Source organism: Paroedura picta, chromosome 2 (genome assembly GCF_049243985.1).
Source record: "Paroedura picta isolate Pp20150507F chromosome 2, Ppicta_v3.0, whole genome shotgun sequence".
Taxonomy (NCBI): Eukaryota; Metazoa; Chordata; class Lepidosauria; order Squamata; family Gekkonidae; genus Paroedura; species Paroedura picta.
The window spans coordinates 149,047,946-149,073,446 of NC_135370.1; the positions used below are offsets into that span (position 1 = coordinate 149,047,946).

At 43.1% G+C, this 25,501-nt stretch overlaps 1 protein-coding gene across 3 annotated transcripts in view; it reads right to left on the bottom strand.

The window, feature by feature from the left end:
- MLH3 (mutL homolog 3) overlaps positions 1-25,220 on the bottom strand; it is a 28,628-nt gene extending 3,408 nt beyond the window's left edge. The window contains exons 1-11 of one of the 3 annotated variants that reach the window (XM_077323250.1): positions 24,929-25,220; positions 20,457-23,744; positions 17,888-17,986; positions 16,390-16,460; positions 10,977-11,081; positions 8,320-8,392; positions 6,237-6,308; positions 5,329-5,437; positions 2,252-2,411; positions 1,464-1,487; positions 19-97 (exon numbers count right to left, since the gene is read on the bottom strand). In XM_077323250.1, coding sequence (XP_077179365.1) covers positions 19-97; positions 1,464-1,487; positions 2,252-2,411; positions 5,329-5,437; positions 6,237-6,308; positions 8,320-8,392; positions 10,977-11,081; positions 16,390-16,460; positions 17,888-17,986; positions 20,457-23,676 — 4,012 coding nt within the window. In that variant the 5' untranslated portion in view covers positions 23,677-23,744; positions 24,929-25,220. Of the gene's footprint in view, positions 1-18; positions 98-1,463; positions 1,488-2,251; positions 2,412-5,328; positions 5,438-6,236; positions 6,309-8,319; positions 8,393-10,976; positions 11,082-16,389; positions 16,461-17,887; positions 17,987-20,456; positions 23,745-24,917 lie in introns of all 3 variants that reach the window. The other 2 variants (XM_077323248.1, XM_077323251.1) reach the window with 2 other exon arrangements.
- Positions 25,221-25,501: the final 281 nt, after the last annotated feature.

Consider the following 25,501-nt stretch of genomic DNA (forward strand, 5'->3'; position numbering starts at 1 on the left):
GGAGAGTATATTCCTTACCATGGCAAGCCTGGGAAGCCAAAACCTTTAGAATTGTTCGTGGTAGTGTTCCTTGTGCTCCTCCTGTGGTCTGTAGTAGCTGAAAACAGAAAGACATCACTGCAAATCTCAAAAAAGACCAATAAAATATCCCAACAATTAAAAACAGTTCCTGTGCCACAATGCTGCTACTGTGACAGCACAGATTTTGGCACCGCCTTGTGGAAGTAGTTGAGCTTGCAGGCTTCAACTTCACTGCCAGCAATTCCCTTACAGGAATGTTTCACACTTGTATGGTGACAGACGGGGCAAACAGCAAATGGTGGGTTGGGAGCCTTTGATCACTGACAGTTTTATTTCTCCTTTGTTTTTGTGAACTACAAGTGAATTCCAGGGGACTGATTGGCTGTTTTGGCAAAGAATTATCATATGGCTGTATTTGGATGTGTGACACAGTTTACTTATTCAACAGAATTATTTTTTGCTATATATTCCAACTGTCATGTAGGGAGTTCTTAGTCTGAGGAAGAGTGCTTGCACTCGAAAGCTCACGCCCTGAATAAATCTTTGTTGGTCTTAAAGGTGCTACTGGACTCTGGCCACCGGGCAGGGAATCCCCGCCAGCCACTCTGCGGGCGGCTGGCGGGGACTCCCTTGCCTAGCGACAAGGGAGCCCCGCACTACCCGCCCGCAGTCGAAGATAGCCGCCGAGGAGGAGCCAAGGACGCCCCGCCGCCGCCGCCCTCCCTCGACAACGCGTCTTCTTTCAGGAGCGCTTCCTTCCCGCGCACTGCCCTCCCCTCCCCTGTCCCTCCCTCTGCCCCCACCTTCTAGCGCCCATTGTATTTTTTTTACAATGGGCTTTTTTCCTAGTTTATTAATGAACATCTTTTTATGCCCTTCTGAGGATTGCTCTTTATTATACTTGTTTTGGAAGCTATGTTCCTGCTTGACTACATTTCACAATCCTCAAGAAAGGAGTGAATTTCCTCCTACCGGTGGGCCAAAGTAAACACTGGCTCTGAAATAGATAGGTGCTCCTGCTCCAATAATAACAACACTTAGCATTTATATAGTGCTTTCAGGGTTCAAAATACTTTGCACACATTACTTTCTTGTAATCCTTACAAGGTAGAAGGACAGCTGCTATTTGCCTAGATTGAGGAAGGATACAGGTTGTCTGTAAGATGCTGGAATGGATTTCCCAAATGTGCAAATACCAGTTCTAGGAATGTGAGGAGATCGGGAAAGCAGAATGATGTGGAGGCTTCCTCTCCCCTCCCTTCTCTCAACCTATAGCCCAAATCTGGATTGAGAACTTTGTTGCTGCTATTGACAAAGGAAAAACTAGCTGGAGATCCAGTCTTGTCTGAAAGATTCTAAAGGAAGAACTCAAATATACATCACAGCATTTGGAAGGTAATGTGGAAGTCTATCCAATTCAGAGCTCTTCTTTGATAGCGTACCTCAACTTGCTCTCGAATGAACTCCTAAAATAAAATGGCAAAAAGATGAAAATCAGACTAATGTAGTTGTGTGTATCTCCACAATTATTAGTCATCCATCCAACACAGTGGTTATCATAATCTTGAATAATATTCATGCCATTAAAGGTTTATTGATTGAATCTTAGATAACTAGCATTTCAGAATATAATGAATCTGTACATACCGTATATGTATTTATTTAATTTTTATGCTGCCGGTCCTAACCAGGTAGCTTGTGGTGGCTTACAACAGTGGTCCCCAACCTTCATCTGGTCGGGGACCGCCTCCGGGGGTGGGGGAGAGCCAGCGGCCCGGCTGCCGCAGTTGCTCAGAAACGAGCACGCGCGGAACTGCCGCGCATGCGCGTTTTGGCCACCAGGGGGCGCAAACGTGCATGCGCGTTAGCGTTGCAGCCGGCGCGGCAGCCGGCGCGGCTGCCGCGCCGGCCTCTTTCCCCCCCTCTTGCTGCAGGGGGGGGAGGCAGGTGCGGCCACTGGCGGCCCGGTACGATGGCCTTTGCGGCCCGGTACCGGGCCGCGGACCGTGGGTTAGGGACCCCTGGCTTACAACATCCATACAATACAATCAATAAAACATTAAGTAGAAAACTGGTCCCACTCTCAACTTGCTTGAATACAATGGAAAGCACAACATGTTGCCACTTCTGCATTACTGTTGGCACAAGTAAAGCAGCACTAAGAACGCTTTCCTTTTCATTCAAGCATCACTGGATCCTTCCCAATAAGTTGGTTGCATCTCCATCTCACCTGCACAATGCTCTTAGCCACTGACTGTCTTCCACGGCGCAATTCATTGGCCTCTCTCTCTACGAAACACAGTGGTACTTTTCCTACCAGAATCTGCAAGGGATTGTTCTCTGGAAAGGATAATTCAAGCCCCCATTCCTCTAGACTTTTGTGACAGCAACTGCAAATTAAAATTTAAGTGTCAGTCTCAGAAATGGAAGATCAGCCTCAGCCATTCCCCCTTCTTTGGGTGTTTAAAATCCCAAGCCATAGTTACTACACTTTCTCAAAAGAAAAAAAGAACAGATTTCCCACATTGTTTAATGGTTTATTCACATAACTATCTGGAGCTCTTTTTACAAAGAAAAGATTCTTGGATATTATCTGCTATGAAGTATGATTCCTCTTCTGCTACAACTACTGTTTGCATAAGGGCCCACTGAAAACCATAAATCATGCACAAATAGAAGCTGTAGTGGAAGAGGAAACGTCCATAGCAGAAACTATATAGGGTGCACAGAACGTGTTCAAAGATTAAAGCCGTCCGCCCTTGAAAGGTTGTGTTTGCTTTTATGGTGGTCCATGTACGATAGAAATATTCTGAAACAGTACAATAGATTAATAACAAATCAATGTGCCTTACTCTTTTTAATTTAAAATGTCACAGTCCAATAAAATAGAATACTGTCTAATCATTTAAACAGAATAAGAAAAGGGGAGATGTGTTAATTTGGACAGATGTGTGGTTTTACTGTAAAGAATATGAGGATCTTATTGATGAACCTGAAACTAGGCTGAGAAGTATTTGCCCAGGGCCTCCACAAATACTACATGAGGAAGAAAATAATTATGTATGTACATGGCATCAAGTTGCAATTGATTTATAGTGATCCCAGCAATGGGCTTTCAAGGCAAGTCAGAAGCAGTAGTGGTTTGCTATTGCCTTCCTCTGCAGAGTCTTCCTTGGCAGTCTCCCATCCAAGGACCAACTCTACTTAGCCACCCATAGCCTCCTGAGAAAGGACAGCCAATAAAAGAAACAATAAAATAAATGAGACCTAATGACGTTAGGCTATACCATGCTGTATTCTCTCCTAGTAAAAAAAGCAACCTATCAATTATACCAATATTCCCAATGTATAATCCTTATTTGTGGCTTAGAATCATAGAATCATAGAGTTGGAAGGGGCCATACAGGCCATCTAGTCCAACCCCCTGCTCAACGCAGCATCCAAGAAAAGTGTGTATCCAACCTTTGCTTAAAGACTGCCAGTGAGGGGGAGCTCACCACCTCCTTAAGCAGCCTATACCACTGCTGAACTACTCTGACTGTGAAAATTTTTTTCCTGATATCTAGCCTATATCGTTGTCCTTGTAGTTTAAATCCATTACTGTGTGTTCTTTTTTCTGCAGCCAATGGGAACAGCATCCTGCCCTTCTCCAAGTGACAACCTTTCAAATACTTAAAGAGGGCTATCATGTCCCCTCTCAACCTCCTTTTCTCCAGGCTGAACATTCCCAAGTCCCTCAACCTATCTTCATAGGGCTTGGTCCCTTGTCCCCAGATCATCTTCGCCGCTCTCCTCTGTACCCTTTCGATTTTATCTACGTCCTTCTTGTAGTGAGGCCTTCAGAACTGCACACAGTCCTCCAGGTGTGGTCTGACCAGTGCCGTATACCAGTGGTTCCCAACCTTTTTATCACCGGGGACCACTCAACGCCGGGGACCACTCACCGGGGACCACTCAACGGCTTTTACTGAGGCCCGGGGGGGGGGGTAGTTTACTCCTCTACTCTCAACCACTGCCCTAGCGCTCTCTGATCGCTATGGTAATGTTTAAACATCCCTTCAAAATAAGATACAGACACGCTACAACAATGAAGTGTGTTGTAAAGGGCTGGGGGGGATGAAGTAAAGGGCCGGGGGGGGGGAAGGCATCCTTCGGGGCCCACCTCCAATTAGTCGAAGGACCACATGTGGTCCGCGGCCCACAGGTTGGGGATCACTACCGTATACAATGGGACTATGACATCTTGTGATTTTGATGTGATGCCCCTGTTGATACAGCCCAAAATGGCATTTGCCTTTTTTTGCCGCTGCATCACACTGCCTGCTCATGTTTAGTTTACAATCCACAAGTACCCCAAGGTCTCATTCACACAGTGTTACCTAAAAGCGTATCCCCCATCCAGTAGGCATGCTTTTCATTTTTCTGACCCAGATGCAGAACTTTACACTTATCTTTATTAAATTGCATCTTGTTCTCATTTGCCCATTTTTCTATTGCTTGCTGAAAACTAAAAACATAAAATATCTATGGAAACCTTTTTGGAAAAATCTCTGAGTACCAGGATTTCACATTTTCCTTCAGTTGTTTATTACAATGATGCCTTTCACATGGAAGTTTTCCCACAGGTTGGGTGCTAAGCTGAACGAGCTCTTCTTCACAACATCCTTTTCCATTTGTTGTCCCTTTCTGCGGTTTCCTCATTGTTTCTCCATGCATTCTCAAACCCTTCTTGATCTTATTTGAGAAACACAGGGGAACAACCAATAAACCACAAAAAGACAACAAATAAAAAATCATGTTGTGCGGTACCGTAGAGAAAAAACACGACAATTTGGCACCCAAACCACAGAGAAAATATCCAGATGTTCTTAATTAAAGTAGTTTCTCTCATGCTTAACCACACATTCCTCTGCCTGTGGCAAACTTATCTCCTGATGGATGGTCATCTGGATTCTCCCCCAGAAACATTTGTTGGCTACCTAGAAGCAGTGATGGTCTGGATTAAGCAGAATCACCTAAAACTCAACCCTCTAAGTCAGAATGATCAATTAATTTCCCTCCCACACACACACATTTAAACATTAGAAATCTGGCAACATGTTCCCTCACCCCACCCTTCTGTTCAGTAGGCTAAACACAAGCTCCTTTCCAGAACTTCTTTCCAGTGACCGACTCTCTTGGCCCTTTGCTTTTCTCTTCCACACTGCAGTTGATGAACTGCCTCATCTTTCCAGTACAGTCTGGGAAAATTCCAGCATTGGCACTTAAAATACAGCCAATATATTTAACACTGTGGCTAGTACTAACCATAAGAGCCTTCTCTGCTCCTCTGTTATCTCAATCTCCATTGGTGGACTCACAGTGGAAGTCAGCAACTTCTTCTTACCTGATGTCTCATAATGCTTCTCATAGGAATCTGAGGGCAGAATAAATGCATAGCTTTTTAACTAGCATACAGAAGCCATCGTCAATGTCTGCCCCACCACCCCCCACCCTATCCCTCAAGTTTGGAACACAGCACATGGATGCAATAAGAAATGGCCACATTCTCTGGCAACTGATAGTAAGATCAGAAGCAGAAATATTCTCTGTACTTCAGCCTGCCTTCAGCAACAGCCTTCTTAGCAGACATGGATTTCCAACCAGTGTCATTGTAGCCACCTTAATAAGCAACATTACAACATTTCCTTTAATAAATGAACATCTCACAATACAACAGAGTAAACTGTTAAAAGTGTATGACTATTACTAAACCCTCCAACAAACACTTCCCTCAGTCCCAGAGGGCATTTCACATTCTTTAGCAGTTATGCTGCCAAGTCACAACCAGAGCAGTTTCTCTTGGACTATTCTCTGTTGAAAATCCATAGCTCTTGTTGATAAAGAGGTCAATGAACTGTTACATGCACAATGGACTGCAGCTGAGTATTACAGAGTACTCGCCAGACACTCCTAAGGCTTGAAGCAGCTACATTCCTTGTAGGCAGTTTAAGTGACCTCCATTCTGCTAAAAGTATGAGAACACGAGAGAACAAAAGAAACCAGCAGAGGTTTTGCCATCACTGGTCATTCCTGAGCAAGTACCCATTCAAGCTAATGCCGTATTTCCATTCTCTGAAATTAATTATATGGTCATCACAACTGATCAGATAGTCCCTACTTCCCCTACATTTTTCAGGACTGAAGTCATTGTGCTCCCTCCTCTGAATGTGTACCTATGATAAGTTGCTCGAGACGGATACGTTCATGGGTGGCATGTTGATCCACAAGCACAAGAAGGTTTCCATCTGGAAATGGAAAAAAAGAGATAATCACCTTTATTTCTACCATATTTTTCAGTATAAATGTATTTCAGTTATTATTTCATTTTATTCCCATCCTATGAGGTTAGGCCAGGGAGAAAGGGATAATTACCGAAATCAGTCTACAGTAAGAGCTGTAGTGTGCAAAGGCATTCCCCTTAGCTAGCACAGAAAAAAAACACATGTATTTGGGGTATTTTAGTATAAATGGGTTCTTAAACCTGTGTATACTAAGGTCCAAATTCAGATCAACACCATGAAAAGCAAGGGAAAAAGGACTGTTAAACAGAAAGGGCTTTTACAATTTTTATTATACAAGTAGAAAAAAGCATTGAAAATTACAGAAAGAAAAGAGCAATGCAATGAATGACACATGCCTTTCCCTAGAAAAACTGCTTACCTACTGGGGAATAAAATTAAAAGTGGGAAAGCAAGAAATCTGAGCCTGCTCCTGGAGAGAAACAGGAGGAAGCAGTGTGTGTGTGTGTGGTGGGGGGGGGAGGGTTAAAACTGACCAGGCAGAGGAAGGCGACATGGAGACAAGCCCATGAAGCAGAAAAAGTTAAGAGGCCAATTGAAAGGATGGGGTGCATTCCAAACCAAAAATGAACTGCAATGTTATTCTTTATACCCTTTTACAGGGACTAAGGAGGGGATCGGCTGTGTGCATTAGAATGAGGAAATATAAAAAAAATAATTAAAATGCTATGTTTTAAAAATGAGCCAGCCTGAAAGGAAATCCTTTGTCTGTATTGTGGAAAGGAGTTTTCCTTTTGTGCCAGGACAGTATCAAATATGTTTCCTTGGTGAGATCTGGAAATTAGATAGATAACTATCTATGGCTGGGTACTTATCATGATTGTGAAAGAGCAGGGTTCTTCCAGTTCAGTTGTTAAAACAACTGGGAAATTGCCAGAATAGACCCATTGTTTATAGTTTGGAAAGTCTGGGTTGTTAGTTGAAGATGGTTAGCAGTATGTCTGTAGAGGTAGAAAAGAGCAAGAGCTCAGTAGCACCTTAAAAGATTAACAAGATTTGTGGCAGGGAATGAGCTTTTATGAGTCACTGCTCAGTTCTTCAGATAGGAAGATGTTCCCCGGGTCTTTGGGAAAATGGCCTTCTACTGAATCCCTCTATGGGAGGGTATTTGCAATACCCAATATAGGAGCTGCCTGGCATTTCATTCTTAGAGTGACTGACTACCTTTTTGATATTGGTTTAGTTCAGGTTCCTTCCATCAAACCTAGGCCGATACAGAGGTGTACACATGTAGAAACTGGGTGAATGAGCCATGCAAAAAGTGGGGTAAGAGACTCAGGGGCCTCAAGACAGACTTGGCCACAGTTACTCAGAGAATTTTTAGTTGACTGTAGAGTTGAAGATTTCCCATTTTCTCAACATTAGCCAACATTTCATCTCAATTGGTATGGTATGGTAAATGACTTCCATAGTTTGCATTCACGCAATTTCACAAGCAATTCTGCATGGTCATGACTTGTGCTCTACTTATCCAGTTCTGAATAAGTATTTGCTGGATGGCACTGGTTTATTTTTAATAATGTTTTTAGAGCTTTGGAAGCAAAATACATTGCAATTTGTACAGCATAGTTTACATTGTTGGGGGTTTTAGTTAAGTACTCTTCTTATTTGTTTGTGCCAGCCCACTCACAACCTTGCCTATACATCTGTCAGCAGCTTCAGTCTGTGCTACGTTACTTGTGTGAAAGTGTCCTCAGGCACATAATTTAGCTTTTAACTCACCTCTTCCTACATATGCTTTTTAAATATTTGCAGTGAAAGACCAAAAATCACAATTAAAATCTTGTGCATGCATCAGTAGGAATTGGCTTGGGCTAAAATGGCACAGAAACAAGAAGAAACAAGAATATTAAGGAAGATGGACCATTGGGCTGATTTGATATACTTTTTCTGTTTCCATTCCATGTCCAGTCAAAAAGTTTAATCCCTATTAATTTTAAGGGGACAGAACTCTTACCCATTTCCTTGTTTTCATCTGGCCTAGTATTGATTAAACAAGCAATAAATTTATTGTCCACTTGATTAAGGACCTGTAACACATGGAAATGATAATTATTGATTAAAAATTCCAAATAGTAACTATGTAATCATAGAATCATAGAGAATCATAGAAACATAGAATCATAGAGTTGAAAGGTACCTCATGGTCATCTAGTCCAACCTCCTGCACTAATAAATCGCATAATAATAATAATAATAATAATAATAATAATAATAATAATAATAATAATAATAATAATAATAATAATAATAATAATAATAATAATAAAATATGCCGGACACTCACAACCCTATCGCTCATCTACTGTAACCTGCCCACCCCCCCTTGAGCCTTCACAGAATCAGCCTCTCCGTCAGATGGCTATCTAAAAATTTCCAAAGATGGAGAACCCACCACCTCCCGAGGAAGCCTGTTCCACTGAGAAACCGCTCTAACTTTCAGGAACTTCTTCCGGATGTTTAGACTGAATTTCTTTTGAATTAATTTCATCCCATTGGTTCTGGTCCATCCCTCCGGGGCAAGAGAGAACAACTCTGCTCCATCCTCTATATCAGTGGTCCGCAACCTTCCGGTTGCCGCGGACCGCTGCTCCGGAGTGGCGGGAGAGGGCGTCCCGGGGCCCCGTGCATGCGCGGCTGCCCCAGCGCAAACGTGCATGCGTGGACTGCTGCACACGTGCGTTTGCGCCTGCCATGCCGGCGGCCGCGGCTCCCTCTCCCGGCCCCTCCGGGCCGCCAGCAAATCGGCCACCAAAGCGGCTGATTAGCTTGCGGCTCAGCAAGCTTCTCTTCCCCCCCCCTCCCGAAACAAGAAGCTTGCAGCCTGGCGTGCTTCTCGCTTCAGGAGGGGGGCGGGAAAAGGGAGCTGCGGCCCGGCGCCAAGGCCTTTGCGGCCCAGCACTGGGCCGCCGCCCGCGGGTTGGGGACCACTGCTCTATATGGCACCCTTTTAAATACTTAAGATGTTTATCAGATCCCCTCTCAGTCGTCTTCTCTCCAGGCTAAACAGACTAAGCTCGCCCAACCTTTCTTCATACGTCTTGGTCTCCACTGATAAAACGGCACTGATAAAACTGTTCTGACCGGGCAGTGATATCAGCGCTCTCTCAGCCTCACCTACCTCACAGGGTGTCTGTTGTGGGGAGAGGAATGGGAAGGCGACTGTAAGCCGCTTTGACACTCCTTCAGGTAGGGAAAAGCGGCATATAAGAACCAACTCCTCCTCCTCCTCCTCCTCCAAACCCCTCACCATCTTTGTTGCCCTCCTCTGGACACACTCCAAATTGTCTACATCCCTCTTCAACTGGGGTGCCCAAAACTGAACACAGTACTCCACGTAAGGCCAAACCAGAGCAGAGTAAAGCGGTACCATCACCTCCCATGATCTGGACACGATACTCTGTTTGATACAGCCCAAAATCCCATTTGCTTTTTTAGTCACTGAGTCACACTGTTGACTCATGTTCCATGTGTGGTCTACTAAAACTCCTAGATCCTTTTCGCAGATGCTACTGCCAAAACAAGTCTCCCCCCATCTTATATTGGTGTATTTGGTTTTTTCTACCTAAATGGAGGACTTTACATTTGTCCCTATTGAACTTCATTGTATTCAGTTTAGCCCACTTATCAAGCTTAATCATTCTACAACAAAACTTTAAAGTTGTCTAAATGTGCAGCAAGGTCTAATTAAGGGGTATTTTTAGGGGGGGTTATTGTGTTTTTACTGACTTTGTAAACCGCCGCGAGACATTTGAGAGCAGCGGTATATAAATATAAGAACAAACAAACAAACATTTTGTTAGTTGTGCTAGCTTGTTGCATCCAAAACAACAAAGTGTCTTGTTGCACCTTAAATACAAATAATTGTCCTATGATGTAAGTTGTCAGGAGCCAGCACCCACTTCATCAGATGCATGAAGAGGTACATTCAGTTGGAAGAAACATATACACAGATACATAAAGAAAAAAAAGGGAAGGGGCAGAGGAAAGAGTTATTGAATTGCAAAGCCAGAAGACCCAGCAATCAGGACAGTGGCATGTTGCATTATTTTGCAGAACAACAAACAAGAATCAGACAAAAGAACAATCCACCAAGAGCGGGTGTGGATCACTTGTGACAAACTGGTAAATAATACAAACAGAATATTTAGTAAATTACTCATTCCCAGTTCATAGTGAGCTCAAGTCTGATAGTGTCAAATTTACATATCAGTTCCAATTCAACAACTTCACACAGGATCTACCCTCTGAAATTTCTTTGAAACTTTCAAAAATGTTATTGAATAACTAGAAGAGCAGACAGTGCAACCCTGTAAGCCCATAATTGCTTTAGAAGGGTGTAACCCCAACTAGGATCACACTGTGAAATGCCCACCCACATGTTTGTGTGTCCCATTTCAAAGTCTGATTGTGTCCATTGTCTTCTTCCATAGCCAGAGTCCAGTTTTGCCAGAGTACGTGGCAGAATTGTTGGTACATGACAGCATTTATCATAGAGGATGTGGAGGTGAATGAGAAGATCTGTGGCTTTACCAATCTACATCTCAGCAACACTGAAGACAATGTTTTTCTAGTGACAGCGACAATAGTGCCATTTAAGCATATGAGGCTTACCTGCATTGACTCAATCATATCCTTGGTAAACCGGTAAGAATACAGGATATTATGGATTTTCACAGCAAGGTTGTCAGCCTGCCCACTGCTCACATCAAGAGCAACCTACAAAACAAAGAATGTCAAACATATTAGGATGTCCACATTAATATCAATACATCAATATATACATCAATATCAATACATCAATATATCTATCTACTAGGGGCCAAGCCCATTGCATTCAGGAATACAACAGGTGCTAGATTGGGGGGGGGGGAGGTGGAAGAACTCTGTGGATGGTCTCTCCCTCCCCCTAGGACGTGGAAAGGCTGCAGGCTGGAGGTTCCTGGGAAGGGAACTCACCGGCAGAGGCAGCTCTCACGCAGCGGGGTTCTGCAGCCTCTGAGCCTCAGAGGGAAGTGGAAACAGGAGGGTGGTCAGGGGTGGGGAACAGAAGGCGATTGGCTGGCTGCTGGACAGACAGGCAAGACAGTTGGAGGAGGAGGCACTCAGGGAAAGGACAGCTGCCCTAAGTGGGTGTTAAGCGCTGAATGGCACATAAGCCATGAGACACGCTCCTCCACCAAGGCCTTACCAGAAATATATTATGTGGAACAGATATTTAAAAGACATGAAGAGGATGGAAGGTCAAGTCTTCACCCACTGGTTGAAGACCATGATAAATGGGAACAGAAGGGGAAAAATCTCCTTGGGAAAGTAATTCTATAATCTTGGAGCCACAACAAAGAAGGCCTTTTATTGAGTTCTCAACTTTCTACCCTCAGATGGCGGGGGTACCCAAAGAAGGGCTTCCAAAGATAACCATAATGATTGGGTAGCTTCATATGAGAGTAGACAGTCTGTAAGTTATTGAGCTCTAAAAGTCAATACCAGAACGTTGAATTGAGACTGGAAACAAACTGAGAGTGAGTGTAAGTGGAACAAGATTGGAATGACATGGTCCCTACTTCAGCCCACTTCAGCCAGAATTCTGGCTACAACATTCTGCACCAATTGTAGATTTGGGACATTCCACAAGGTTAGCTCCATACAGAGCACACTGCATTAGTCTAAACTAGATGTAACCAGAGCATGCACCACTACGAAGTCTTCTACTCAGCTGTTAATCTATATCCTCCCTTAAGGAGGGCATGCATGTCAAAGGTAACTAATCTATTCAAAGTCCCTTACTGAGACTGCTTCCATTTTTAAGTCCATGTAGCCAAGTACAAGAAATGAGAAGACAAACAAGAAATGAGAAGACTGAACATCGACATTTTAGGAATCAGTGAACTAAAATGGACAGGAATGGGTGAATTTAATTCAGATGACCATCAGGTATACTACTGTGGACAAGAATCTCGCAGAAGAAATGGAGTAGCATTCATAATCAATAAGAGAGTAGGAAAAGCAGTCTTGGGATACAATCCCCAAAATGACAGAATGATCTCAGTTCGAATCCAAGGCAAACCATTCAACATCACAGTGATCCAGGTCTACGCCCCAACCACTGCTGCTGAAGAGGATGAAGTTGATCAGTTCTATGAAGCCCTACAACACCTTCTAGAAGCAACGCCCAAAAATGATGTGCTTATCATCATGGGGGATTGGAATGCTAAAGTAGGAAGCCAAAAGATAACCGGGATAACAGGCAAGTTTGGCCTTGGAGTACAAAATGAAGCAGGGCACAGGCTGGTAGAATTTTGTCAAGAGAATACAATGGTCATAGCAAACACTCTTTTCCAGCAACCCAAGAGACGACTCTACACATGGACATCACCAGACGGTCAACACAGAAATCAGATTGACTATGTGCTCTGCAGCCAAAGATGGAAAAGTTCTATCCAGTCAATAAAAACAAGACCAGGAGCTGATTGTGGTTCAGATCATGAGCTTCTTGTTGCAAAATTTAGGCTTAAATTGAAGAAAGTAGGGAAAAGCACTAGGCCACTCAGGTATGAACTAAATCATATCCCTGACGAATACACAGTGGAGGTGACAAATAGATTTAAGGAATTAGATCTGATAGACAGAGTGCCTGATGAACTATGGACGGAGGTTCGCAACATTGTACAAGAGGTAGCAACTAAAACCATCCCAAAGAAAAAGAAATGCAAGAAATCAAAATGGCTGTCTGAGGAAGCTTTACAAATAGCTAAGGAGAGAAGGGAAGTGAAAGGCAAGGGAGAAAGAGAAAGATACACCCAATTGAATGCAGAATTCCAGAGAAAAGCTAGAAGAGATAAGAATGCCTTCTTAAATGAACAGTGCAAACAAATAGAAGAAAACAATAGAATGGGGAGGACCAGAGATCTTTTCAAGAAAATTGGAGATATGAAGAGAACGTTTCATGCAAAGATGGGTATGATAAGGGACCAAAATGGTAGGGACCTCACAGAAGCAGAAGAGATCAAACAAAGGTGGCAAAATTATACAGAAGAACTATACAAGAGCAAGCTTAACATCCCTGATGACCACAATGGGGTAGTTACTGACCTGGAGCCAGACATCCTGGAATGTGAAGTCAAATGGGCCTTAGGAAGTCTGAGCAACAATAAAGCTAGTGATAGTGACAGCATTCCAGTTGAACTATTCAAAATCTTAAAGGACGATGCAGTAAAAGTGCTACACTCAATATGCCAGCAAATTTGGAAAACTCAACAATGGCCACAGGATTGGAAAAGGTCAGTTTACATTCCAATCCCAAAGAAGGGCAATGCCAAAGAATGTTCAAACTACCGCACTATCGCACTAATTTCTCATGCTAGCAAAGTTATGCTCAAAATCCTACAAGCTAGGCTCCAGCAATATGTGGACCGAGAACTTCCAGAAGTACAGGCAGGATTTCGAAGAGGCAGAGGAACTAGAGATCAAATTGCCAACATACGCTGGATCATGGAGAAAGCTAGGGAGTACCAGAAGAACGTCTACTTCTGCTTCATTGACTATGCTAAAGCCTTTGATTGTGTGGAGCACAACAAATTGTGGCAAGTTCTTAAAGAGATGGGAATACCAGAGCATCTTATTTGTCTCTTGAGAAATTTATATGCAGGTCAAGAAGCAACAGTGAGAACTGAACATGGAATCACTGACTGGTTCAAAATTGAGAAAGGAGTTCGGCAAGGCTGTATACTGTCGCCTTGCCTATTTAACTTGTATGCAGAGCACATCATGAGAAATGCGGGATTAGAGGAGTCACAAATTGGGATCAAGATTGCAGGGAGAAATATCAACAACCTCAGATATGCAGATGATACCACTCTAATGGCAGAAAGTGAAGAGGACCTAAAGAGCCTGTTGATGCGGGTGAAGGAGGAGAGTGCCAAAGTTGGCTTGAAACTCAACATCAAGAAAACAAAGATCATGGCATCCGGCCCTCTCAATTCCTGGCAAATAGAAGGGGAAGAAATGGAGATAGTGACAGATTTTATTTTCCTGGGCTCCAAGATCACTGCAGATGGGGACTGCAGCAAAGAAATTAAAGACGCTTGCTCCTGGGGAGGAAAGCTATGGCAAATCTAGACAGCATCCTAAAAAGCAGAGACATCACCCTGCCAACAAAAGTGCGTTTAGTCAAGGCTATGGTCTTCCCAGTTGCAATGTATGGCTGCGAAAGTTGGACCATAAGGAAGGCCGAGCGTCAAAGAATTGAGGCTTTTGAACTCTGGTGCTGGAGAAGACTCTTGCGAGTCCCTTGGACTGCAAGGCGAACAAACCAGTCAGTCCTAGAGGAGATCAGCCCTGACTGCTCCTTAGAAGGCCAGATCCTGAAGATGAAACTCAAATATTTTGGCCACCTCATGAGAAGGAAGGACTCCCTGGAGAAGAGCCTAATGCTGGGAGCGATCGAGGGCAAAAGAAGAAGGGGACGACAGAGAATGAGGTGGATGGATGGAGTCACTGAAGCAGTAGGTGCAAACTTAAATGGACTCCGGGGAATGGTAGAGGACAGGAAGGCCTGGAGGATCATTGTCCATGGGGTCGCGATGGGTCGGACACGACTTCGCACATAACAACAACAACAAAGCCAAGTACATATATGCATATTAGCACGAATTTTGTACATTTATGACCACATCTATTAAGGTTCTTTGGAAATGGGTTACATTAATCTCAATTAGATTCAGCTGCAAACTGTCAATGCAATGAAAGTAGAGATAGTATCTATTATGAGGAAAAGAAACATAATTTAAAATTACAGTACATAAAACATGAATTAGTTGGAATCTACAGCTCATTCTGCTGTGCCTGAATTCTGTGTTCCTAGAGCACAAGGAACTTTCCACCAATGCAAAAAGCTCTTTTGAAAGCAGAGGTAACTCTCACATTGGTTGAATGTTCTGAAAACGAGGAGAACATACCAGTGTCAGCGATATGGAATGAAAAAATCCATCTTTTCTTTCTCTATCACATATTAGGGGCTAGTTAGCTTTACCGTAGTAACCACATTGCCATGTAATAAACATTTTAATTTCCAGATGGGGAAAACATTTTAGAGGGCAGTGCTTTCTCCTCAATTTGGTCCAATAATGTAATAGGGGCTTAAGCATTTTGGCTTTCCAGTAAAAAAAATTCTAAGCAAACTAGCACTAACTTCAAGAGTGCAGTGATCATTGCTTTTACAATCGTTGTTACATACAATCAGTAGCCACAAAAAAATTTTAAAAACCCTGGATACACACATAATAAATGTTTATATAATAACTAGAAATTAAGCCCGCTGTATCCGAAATACAGTGAGCGCTAGTGGGCAGCGGTGGTTGGGGAGGCCCCCCAAACAGCGGCCCCCCTCCCCACTCCCTGGCCCCCACTCTTCCCCTCGACTCATTTTCCCCCAACCCCTCCCACCTTCAGCGCAGGGCTCGGAGCCCCGCGCCAAAGGCAGCCTTGGCCCCCCCACCCCTCGGGCTGCAGCCTTTCCCCGGCAGTGGGGCAGTGGGGAAGGGCTTTTTCCTCCCACCCCCTGGGCTGCAGCCTTTCTCCAGCTCCTGGGCAGTGCAGTCGCCGGCTCTTTGAGCCGCCAGCCATGCTGACTGAGAGGCGCACGGCAGGGAATGGGCGGATCGGGAGGCGCTTTTCCCCTCCCGACTCATCAGTTCTGGTGCCAGCGGCCAATCCCCAGCTGCACTATGAGCAGCTGGCAATTGGTCGCTTGTCACTGGACTGACACATGGAGGGCCCAATTCGCAGGCGCTTTGCGCCTGCTGATTGGGCAGCCCGCTCGTCACTCTGGGGGAAGGGGTCAATGAGTACCCTTCCCCATCCTGGACAGGGCCCTCCTCGAAGGCCCTTACTGTTTTATTTCTACCGCTCCCACGGAGTGGTTACAGATAGCAAATGGTCCTGTATCAGTTCAAAAAATATCACAACATAATACAATCATGAAATAATCCCCCCCTCCCTCAACTTTTGGCTACCTAATGTAACCTACCTCTGGGCAGTGAGCAAACACAGGATTGTTCCACTCTGAAAATACGGACTGAAGAGATTCTCCTTGTGCATCTGGAACAGAACATGCATACAATCTTGACTTTTAAAGGCTGTTTCACATGTGAGATGTTTCTTTTCTATAAAGGAAAACTAGATATGCTATCAAATTTGAAATACATCCACAAAGGTGTTTTTTCTTCCCATTACAAATACATTCTTTTGCATGTTATTTTTATGCATGTTATTCAGAGTTATTCTACTTATCCAATTCATCAAGAAGTAAGAGAGTGTTCCTGGCCGAGAATTTTCTCTTTCAGGTAAGTGTTCAACAAGAACAGCACAAAGGAAACTTCCAATAAGATTTTATTGGTTTTTAAATCTTCACAAAACCTAAGCAGGGTTCTAACTGACTAATCACACTGCCAATAAACACCTTCTAGACATCCTGCTGTTAAAGGTATGTGGCATTCTGTGAAAAACAGAATGGCTTTCTATCCCTCCACGCCAAAAGGCAAAACAGAGCTTAAGTGCTTACAAAATACTAAGAGGCAAATGCTCCAGAAACTACTTAAATCAATCAACTAATATGGCATGTAACTTGGAAGTTTTATAGAGTACGGCTCCTCCTTAGAGCAAGCACTGTTTACATTTCTCCTAGGCATGCAGTTGCTATATACATACAATTTATCATCCTGTCACAGGAGCACAGAGAGGATCATGCCCATTATGAGTAAATAACTTACTTTTCCCACTGAGTTTCATTTTATGTGAGCTCTACAATGTAAGAGACTACACCTTGCCCTAGGAAATGGTGTATTCTTTGTAATAACTTCCTATTATAACCACCATCTTCTGCTATTTGCAGCTTTGAGATTAAATCTTGTTGTCAACTGAATATGGCACTTCATGCATCTAATGAACTGCACTCTGGCTCACAAATCTCTTTTTCAACTTTGCTGTCTTCCAGGTGCCACAAGAGCCTCTGTTATTATACCTAAGCAGGCTAATATGACTACCCCTTTGGAATCAATAAGCTTTGGAAAGGACTGTTAAAATGGCATCTGCTTCTCTGTCCAGCCTGTATTTTAGTACACCCTACCATATCTTAAAAGATCACAAAGTCAGCTGCCCATTCTGTTCCCACTGGGAAAAGATGCATACCAGAACAATGATTCAACTTTGCTTGGATCTTAAAAATTATATTTGATGCCATTTTCAGCCTAGAATGAAAGCACAATCAGAAGAGGACATAAGTAATTTCTCCTCAAACCAGAGATAGACTTTTGCATGGAACTGGGCATCTCATACTAGCCACACTCACTCAAAAATTGACTTTGACCTAAAAGAATTAGTTCCAATTTCACACATTAAGTGAGTCATACAAGTCCCATTGTTAACAGACCATGAGTAATTCCAAGTTCCTGTTGGGACAGCTGGCAGCCTTCTTTGATTTGTTTTTATTTAACATAGTACTCTATGTCCTGGCAAACTGGGCCTACCTCTGAAGTCTTGGCTCTGCAAATGCCTCTCTTTCTGAGCTCTTGGAAGGAATGGAACAATAAACTCACTTCTAAAAGGATGACATGTGTACTGGAACCCTAAATAGCCAATGAAAGAATTACTTCTGTATATGCTCTTACAGACATATCTGCAAATTCATCCTGTTATTTTTACTATTCAAAGATCAAACTGTGGCTAGATCTACAAAATAGTCCCAGAAAATAATTACGCTTTTTAAAATGCCTTACACTGAAGGGAAAAAAGTTACACGTGTTATAAATGACCAAAGAGAAGTTATCAAGGAAATGTGCACATTAAATGTTCATCTGCAATAAGAAAAGTTGGTTCTTATATGCTGCTTTTCTCTACCCGAAGGAGTCTCAAAGCAGCTGATTATTGCCTTCCCTTTCCTCTCCCCACAACAAGACACCCTATGAGGTAAGTGAGATTGAGAGAGCCCTGATATTACTGCTCGGTCAGAACAGTCTAATCAGTGCTGTGGCAAACCCAAGGTCACCCGGCTGGCTACATGTGGGGGAATGAGTAATCAAACCCAGCTCGCCAGATTAGAAGTCTGCACTCCTAACCACTACACCAAGCTGGCTCAAGACAGCAGTTTCCCAAACTATGGCCTGACACCCCTCAAAGATGGAAGGCCTGCAGCTGGGAAGAAAAGGGCCAGATCAGGAAGCATGCCTGCCCTCCCTGGACAGAGTGTAGTTGATGACTGTGCCAGAAATCTGAGCATGATTTTTGATGCCTCCCAGTCAATGGAAGTAACAAAGCTGGCCTTTTGCCACCTTCGCCAAGTTAAGCTTAATGGTCACTTTTAGATTGGATTACTGTGACTCCCTCTACATGGGCCAACCCTTGACCCTGGTTCAGATATTACAACTGGTCCAAAATGTTGCTGCTTAGGTCTTCACTAGGACACCATGGAGGGTCCACATAAGACCTGTACTGCAGCAGCTATACTGGCTCCCAGACCAGTTCTGGGTTCACTTCAAGGTATCAGTACCAATGATTAGGACAGCCATTCTCTTTTACCATTGAGAACCCCCTGAAACATTCTTCAGGCTTCAAGAAACCCCAGAAATGGCGTGATTGTGCAGAAGCATAGTTGTAGGAAGCATGGCTATGTACACACTCACCCCTCCTCTTCCCATCCCCCCCAGGCCCATTATTGGCCCATGGTGGGGAGAGAGGTTGACATGGTCATATCACCTGATAAACATTTAACAAGTGTATTTTAAAAATATATAAAAAATAATTAATTCTCACCCATTCAGGAAATTCTTCCAGGGTTTCATGAAACCCTGCCTTAAGGCCATATGCCCTACGAGTTTCCTGAATAAGAGTTAATTGATTTTTAATGTATATTTTAAAACTTTGTTAAACATTTATCAGGTAATATGGCCATATATGGTCACTGCCCCCCCCCCATAGCCAATGATGGGCTTGGAGGGGGTCGAAAGGAGACAAGCCCTGTGTTGGTGTGTACACAGCTTTGCTTCCCAACCATACTCTGCATGATCACATCAGGCAAAGCCTGAAGGATATTTCAGGGGTTTCTCAGTGGTAAAAACATTGAGAAAGGCTGACATACGTGGTCTGGGCCGAGCATATTTACGGAACCACCTATCTGAATATGTTCCCCAGAGAGCGCTTCAGTCAGCTACAATGAGCCAACTGGTAGTCCCCGGCCCCCAAGGAGTTCATCTGACCTCCACCAGAGAAGTCCCTGGCACAAAGAAGTCCATCTGTACTTTTCTGCTCGGGCCTCTACCCAGTGGAGTGAGCTCCCAGAGGACATCAGGGCCCTGATGGAGCTGACACAGTTCTACAGGCCCTGCAAGACAGAGCTCTTCCACCAGGTTTATGGCTGAGGCCAGTATGAACAGTCATACAAATTGATCGTCTTTGGGCCTCCCCTGTTCCTCGCTTTAGATTTTAACTCTATTTCAACCGGCTGTCTCAGACAACTTTATCTGGCCTATAAGGTTTTAATTTTATTGATTGTTGATTATTTTAACTGTTATTTAATTATTCTATATTAATGTAAACTACCATAGATGACTGGTTTGATGGGGTCAGTCTATAAATGTAAATATAAATAAATAAAATCAACTGGCAGACATCAAGTTACTTCCTGTATACTGAGCTTTATCTTCTCAATAGCCTAACATTCTTGAAACAAGAGAACAGAATTAAGCCAGAACCATGCTTATACTAGTAGAAACTAACAGCATGAAGTCTACAGGATTCAGAACCAGTGTGGTGTTGTGGGTAGGGTGTTGGAGACCAAGTTTCAAATTGCCTTTGTCATGGCAGCTCATTCTCTCTTTCAGTCTTATCTACATTACAGGGTCATGTGAAGGTAACATGGAGGAGAGAAATTATGTACACTGACCTCCTTGGATCAAGGATGGGATAAAAATGTACCAAACAAGCATGCTATTGCCTTTGACCACTGGAACTCTGCAAGAACATTCTATATGTGGTAGATGAAACTTTGTTCTGAGGAGGCCTGCTTAGTATTGCTCCCACAGCTAGACATCATGAACTTACCATTCTCCATGACAACATTTACAGCCATTGTACTTATATCTTTTGTACATACAGCTTTCGGTTCCTCACTAGGAGCGCTGTAGGTGCTCAGTCCAGTCTTTCTATTGATGTATACTGTCCTACCTAAGGATGCATCAAAGTGATCAAACCACTCAGAAGGATGTGACTCCTCATTTTCAGCTGGATTTGCTTCATCTGTAGCATCTTCACTGCTACTCGAGAGGACCACTATAGGATCACAGATGTTCACATTTTGCTCTGAAGAGTCATCCACAGCACTTGTGCCTTCACAGGTGTTTTCAGGACATACCTCTTTATCCGGCAATGGCAATTTTCTCTTTTGGGAAACTACATAGTCTCCATCGGTGTCAATAAAACAAAGGCTGACAGTATCTTCCATATCCACTGCTTTTGTGTTAGAGATATTCATGGGATTGTTAGTCTCTAGGAAGCATGGTGCAAAACTCTGGCTCTCTGTCCCTACTTCTCTTGTGGACATCTTAGATACAGAATAGTTACTTTGCAAAAGATTATTCTGAGATAAGAGATCATATCTGCCTTCATTTTGGGGACAGGAATACAATTGGGGCTGTTCAAAAGGTTGCCCTCTGGGTTCTAAATGCATTGTTTCTTTAAGGCTTCCCTTCATTCTAGACACTTTAGAGGCCAGTGTTCCTTTGAATCCAGAGCTTCTTGGAGCATTTATTCTGCTTTGAGAGTTATCTGTCAGAGTCAGAGGGTTCACTCTTACATATGTTTTCCTCCTTTCCTCAGAGCAGGACTGAGAGTTTTCCAAGGAAAGAAGACAATCATGGTCATTATCATTACATCCAATATGCTCTTTAACTGGAAGGTCGCAAATATCTGAGTGTTCAAGGTTTTTATTCTTATCAGTGAAAGACACAACACAGGCTGGGACTGCAATCTCATTCCCCTTTTCTTTATATACTAATTGTGTATTCTTGATGGTTCCATAACATCTCCTGAATCTATCTAAGGACCCTAATTTGGAGTGCAAGCTTAGTTTTTTGAAGGCACCACGCCCAAATCTAGTTAAATTTTCAGGCTGCTTTCTTGAGGTTATGCTATCTACATTATGAACAGAACCAGATGGAGCAATAGAAATCAGTTGTTTGGCACGTTGTGTCACGAAGTCAGCGCTGCCAACTGAAGGAAGTGAATCCATCTCATTCTTTTGGCCTGACACTTGCCCAATTTCCATGCTTTCATTGCCATTTCCTGTGTACATACCTCCTTTAGTTCTCCTCAAACATTCTTGAGTACTAGAAAATGGTAGCTTTTTGTCAAATACATCCCTGGCACTTACTGGACCTAATACGGGCAGTATGTTAGATAAATGGTTAATGTCTGCTGTTCTATCTGGTGGCTGATTTTGCATCAAGTGCACTATAAGGCCTGTAGAACATAATTTTAAAGATTCTTGTTCCATTGCTGCTTCTCCATGGGAATTTAAACCATGAGAATTTAACCCCACAGAAGGCTCTCTATCCTCTTCTGCCATCCTGTATTTTCCCACCAGGTGATTTTTAAAGGGAAACTGATGTTTGCCTATATTAACATCTCTCACATTTACAAAATGTCCAAGAGTTGCAAAGCTGTGGCTACTTTCCTGAAATGCCGGATTATGCAGGCTGTCTGTGTCTTTGCCAGAACAAAGTAACTTCCCACAATTGTTGTCTATTTGTATAGTATCTGACAAGTCCTGTCCACAGCCTTTTTGTGGATACTTGGAATTTATGACCTCACTCTGTGGATCATCACATGCATTTGGCTCTTTGTGTAGGTTACTCAATTTTGGAAGATCAAGAGTGGTGCTATTTTTGTTGGGGAAAGGATTTTCCACTTTACTACTACTTTTATGAATTGGCTCACTGATAGCCAAATCTGGGGGAGCAACTGTTTCCTTAACATTGTTAGTGGGGTCTGTGTGATCTGATGTCTCTTTTTCAATATTTATTTTCCTTCTGACAGACTTTGATTGTAGATTAAACATTTCATAAGAATCCACAATATTATCACAAGCTCTCTTGAAATTCTCCTGAGTGTGCTCCTCCTCAGAAAAAGAAGGATGTAAAACCACAGCAGAACTCAAACAAAAGCCATTGTTTTCATTAAATTCCTTAACATCTTCACCACCTGGCTCAATAAACAGAAGTTCTCGCTTTAAGAAGGCTTTCACTCCCTCTTCAATGCAAAGCTGGAGAACATCCCAACTACGAAACTCTATTAGAGTTTTTGCAGGTTCCAAACACACATCATATTCATCATGTGGACACTTGATATTCATAACAAAGATTCCATAGAGCTCTGGACCAGAACGATGGCGAGCAGGACTTGAAGTCACAGGCCCACTTTTTGTTTTACATATAACACTTTGTTTCCTTATTAAAAAATCAATTAGCTTATGCAGTCTTGTTTTTAGAACTAGTCTATGATTCACGTACAAAAACTGAATATTTTTATTGTAATGCCCTTCAGAACTGATATAGCCACTTATCTCAAATCCTCCAGAATTATTATATACTTCTCGCAATTTCTGTGATTTACCTAGACCATAAATTTGAGAAAACCGAGAGCACACATCTTTTGTCTTGGGCAGCTGAAGTGCCATAGAACAGGATGCACTATTTCTTAATGAAAAAGAGACCGAGGGATGCATAAGTGAAAGTGCCTCTACCTTATGCCTTACTCTCTCAAATTCCAGTAAGGAATCCATGCATTTTCTTCGTACAGGTAACTGGTGGAATAAGTTGTACACAGTCACTGTTGTTCCAACACTTGGTCTATTCAGTTCTGCTTCAGAAACTTCCAGTCCTTTCCCATTGTGAAATAATTTCAAAAACGTTTTTGCAGTCTTATTTGTCTTGGATGATATTTCTACTATGCTGGCCATATTTGCAATGCTTGCCAAAGCCTCTCCACGGAAGCCATAAAATGTTAAATTTTCTAGGTCTTTCACAGAATAGCATTTACTTGTAAAGTATCTGTTCCCTGCTTTGCTGATGTCTTCTCTTCCCATCCCAGAGCCATTATCTACAACCTGGATTTTAAAGGTTTCCAAATCCAGTCTAATGGCCACACATGTTGCTTTGGCATCTATGCTGTTGAAGACAAGCTCTTCCACACACTGTCCCAGAGAAGTGATGGCCACCCCAGAACGCAAACTGGTTTGTACTTCTTCAGTCAAGCATTTGATCATGACAAAAACAGAGGGTGAACAACTCAGGAGACTGGATATGCATTGCACTTTCTCACTCTATGAATCTCCTGTAAAAAACAAAAAACAAAAACTTACATTATTTTTAACCAGAGTCCTCATAAATTCTTCAACATTTAACCTACATTACTTCAGTGGGAATTTTTATAAAAAGTTAAATAGCTGGAGAATAATACTCTTCATTCTTAACATGACTATTATTTCTACAGTTAAGTGAATGCCCTCCCCAATGACCAGTATCTGAACTGTGATAAACATTGATATTTGTGAATTATAACACTTATGAGTTGCCAAAAGAAATCAGTTAATGCATCTCACTATCTACAACATCCTTTACCTTTGCCCAGATATATTCAGGAGGATGCTCTCCTTGACCATTTCTACCCAGCACTAGGGCACATAATTGCAATATGTAAAATGCAACAAGAATTGAGCTGGTACATTGATGGTGTTGGAAAATATGTGGCATGATTTCACTGTCTTCATTCTCATTAGCTGGAGTGTGTGACATGGTAGGCTATGTGCTACATGTATTCATGTACATGTGCATACATTTATGCACTGGAGCACTAGAGATAAAATGCATCCGTTCCTCACTTGAATTCCTGAGGAACCACCATACTGACAATTCTCAATACCCTTAAATGGACAAATAAATAACAAGGCACAAGTGACTGGGTCAGGGTCCAGAAAATAGGGAGAGTGAGAGATATGCCAATGTGGAATGGTGTATAGCTGTAGGTTATCGAGGTTCAAATCCCTGTTCAACTCTCAAACTTACAGGTGATCCTTGGCCAGTGTTGCTTAGCGAAATGTTGATAACGGGGTTAACCACCTGCCACCCACTTGAGTTCCTTTAAGGGAGACAATACATTCATGTGGAATTAAATACCTCCAGTTATTTAGATTGCTTCCCAAAAGGCATAATTACCCCTCCTCTTTGTTGTTGTTGTTAGGTGCATTGCGACCCCATGGAAAATGATTCTCCAGGCCTTCCTGTCCTCTGTTCCCCGGAGTCCAATGGAACTGTCCATTTTGGACAGTTCCAAAAGGCAAAAACTCTATGTACAGTTCCTCTTTGTTAGGAGGTGTTAATTATACAGGAAAAATGGGCAAAGCTCATCCGCTGGTGCCGCGGCCCGGTCCCACGCAAGCCCCACTGGCTTCCAAGTAGCAAGTCCCCGCTGAGACAGTCGCCCTGCGCCAGCTAGGAAGTTACCCACCAGCCGCTCACCCCGTCCCCGCCACAGCAGAAGCAGCTACGGTCTCTGTCTCCTCCTTCCTTTCTTCCCAGGCGCAGTCACGCCAACTCCCGTTTCCCTTTTGCGCTCCGCTCCCCTCAAGCACAAAAGGGGGCGCCGTCCCGCCAACCGTAACGAAGACGCCCGCTCTCCCCCCAGACACGCTCGCGCCAGGAACGGCGCCAACCACCCGATTGCAGCGAAGGGCCGAAGGCCCGTAAAATCATCTTAGGCGCAGCTACGGACTTCAATTCCCAGCCTGCGCTAGGATGTACCTGCAATGCACTATGGGAACTGTAAAAGTCGTCTGTGGTATATTTAACACGTCGCTGTGCTTTAACTGAGTCCCCCTCCCGCCGCAAGCCGCAACACGGCGGTGGGGTGCTGCTTGTCAACGCTGAGAGGCTGATACTGAGCTGCTCTTAAGGGGGGATGCGGGAATTGGGGCGGGACAGCAGCGGTCCTTTGGCTTTGAACAATGAGATACCTTGTTTGTGGAAGTGGCGGGATTTTTCGCATTTAAGTTTATTATTTGAAATAACAATGTTTTTTTTTAAAATGGGCGG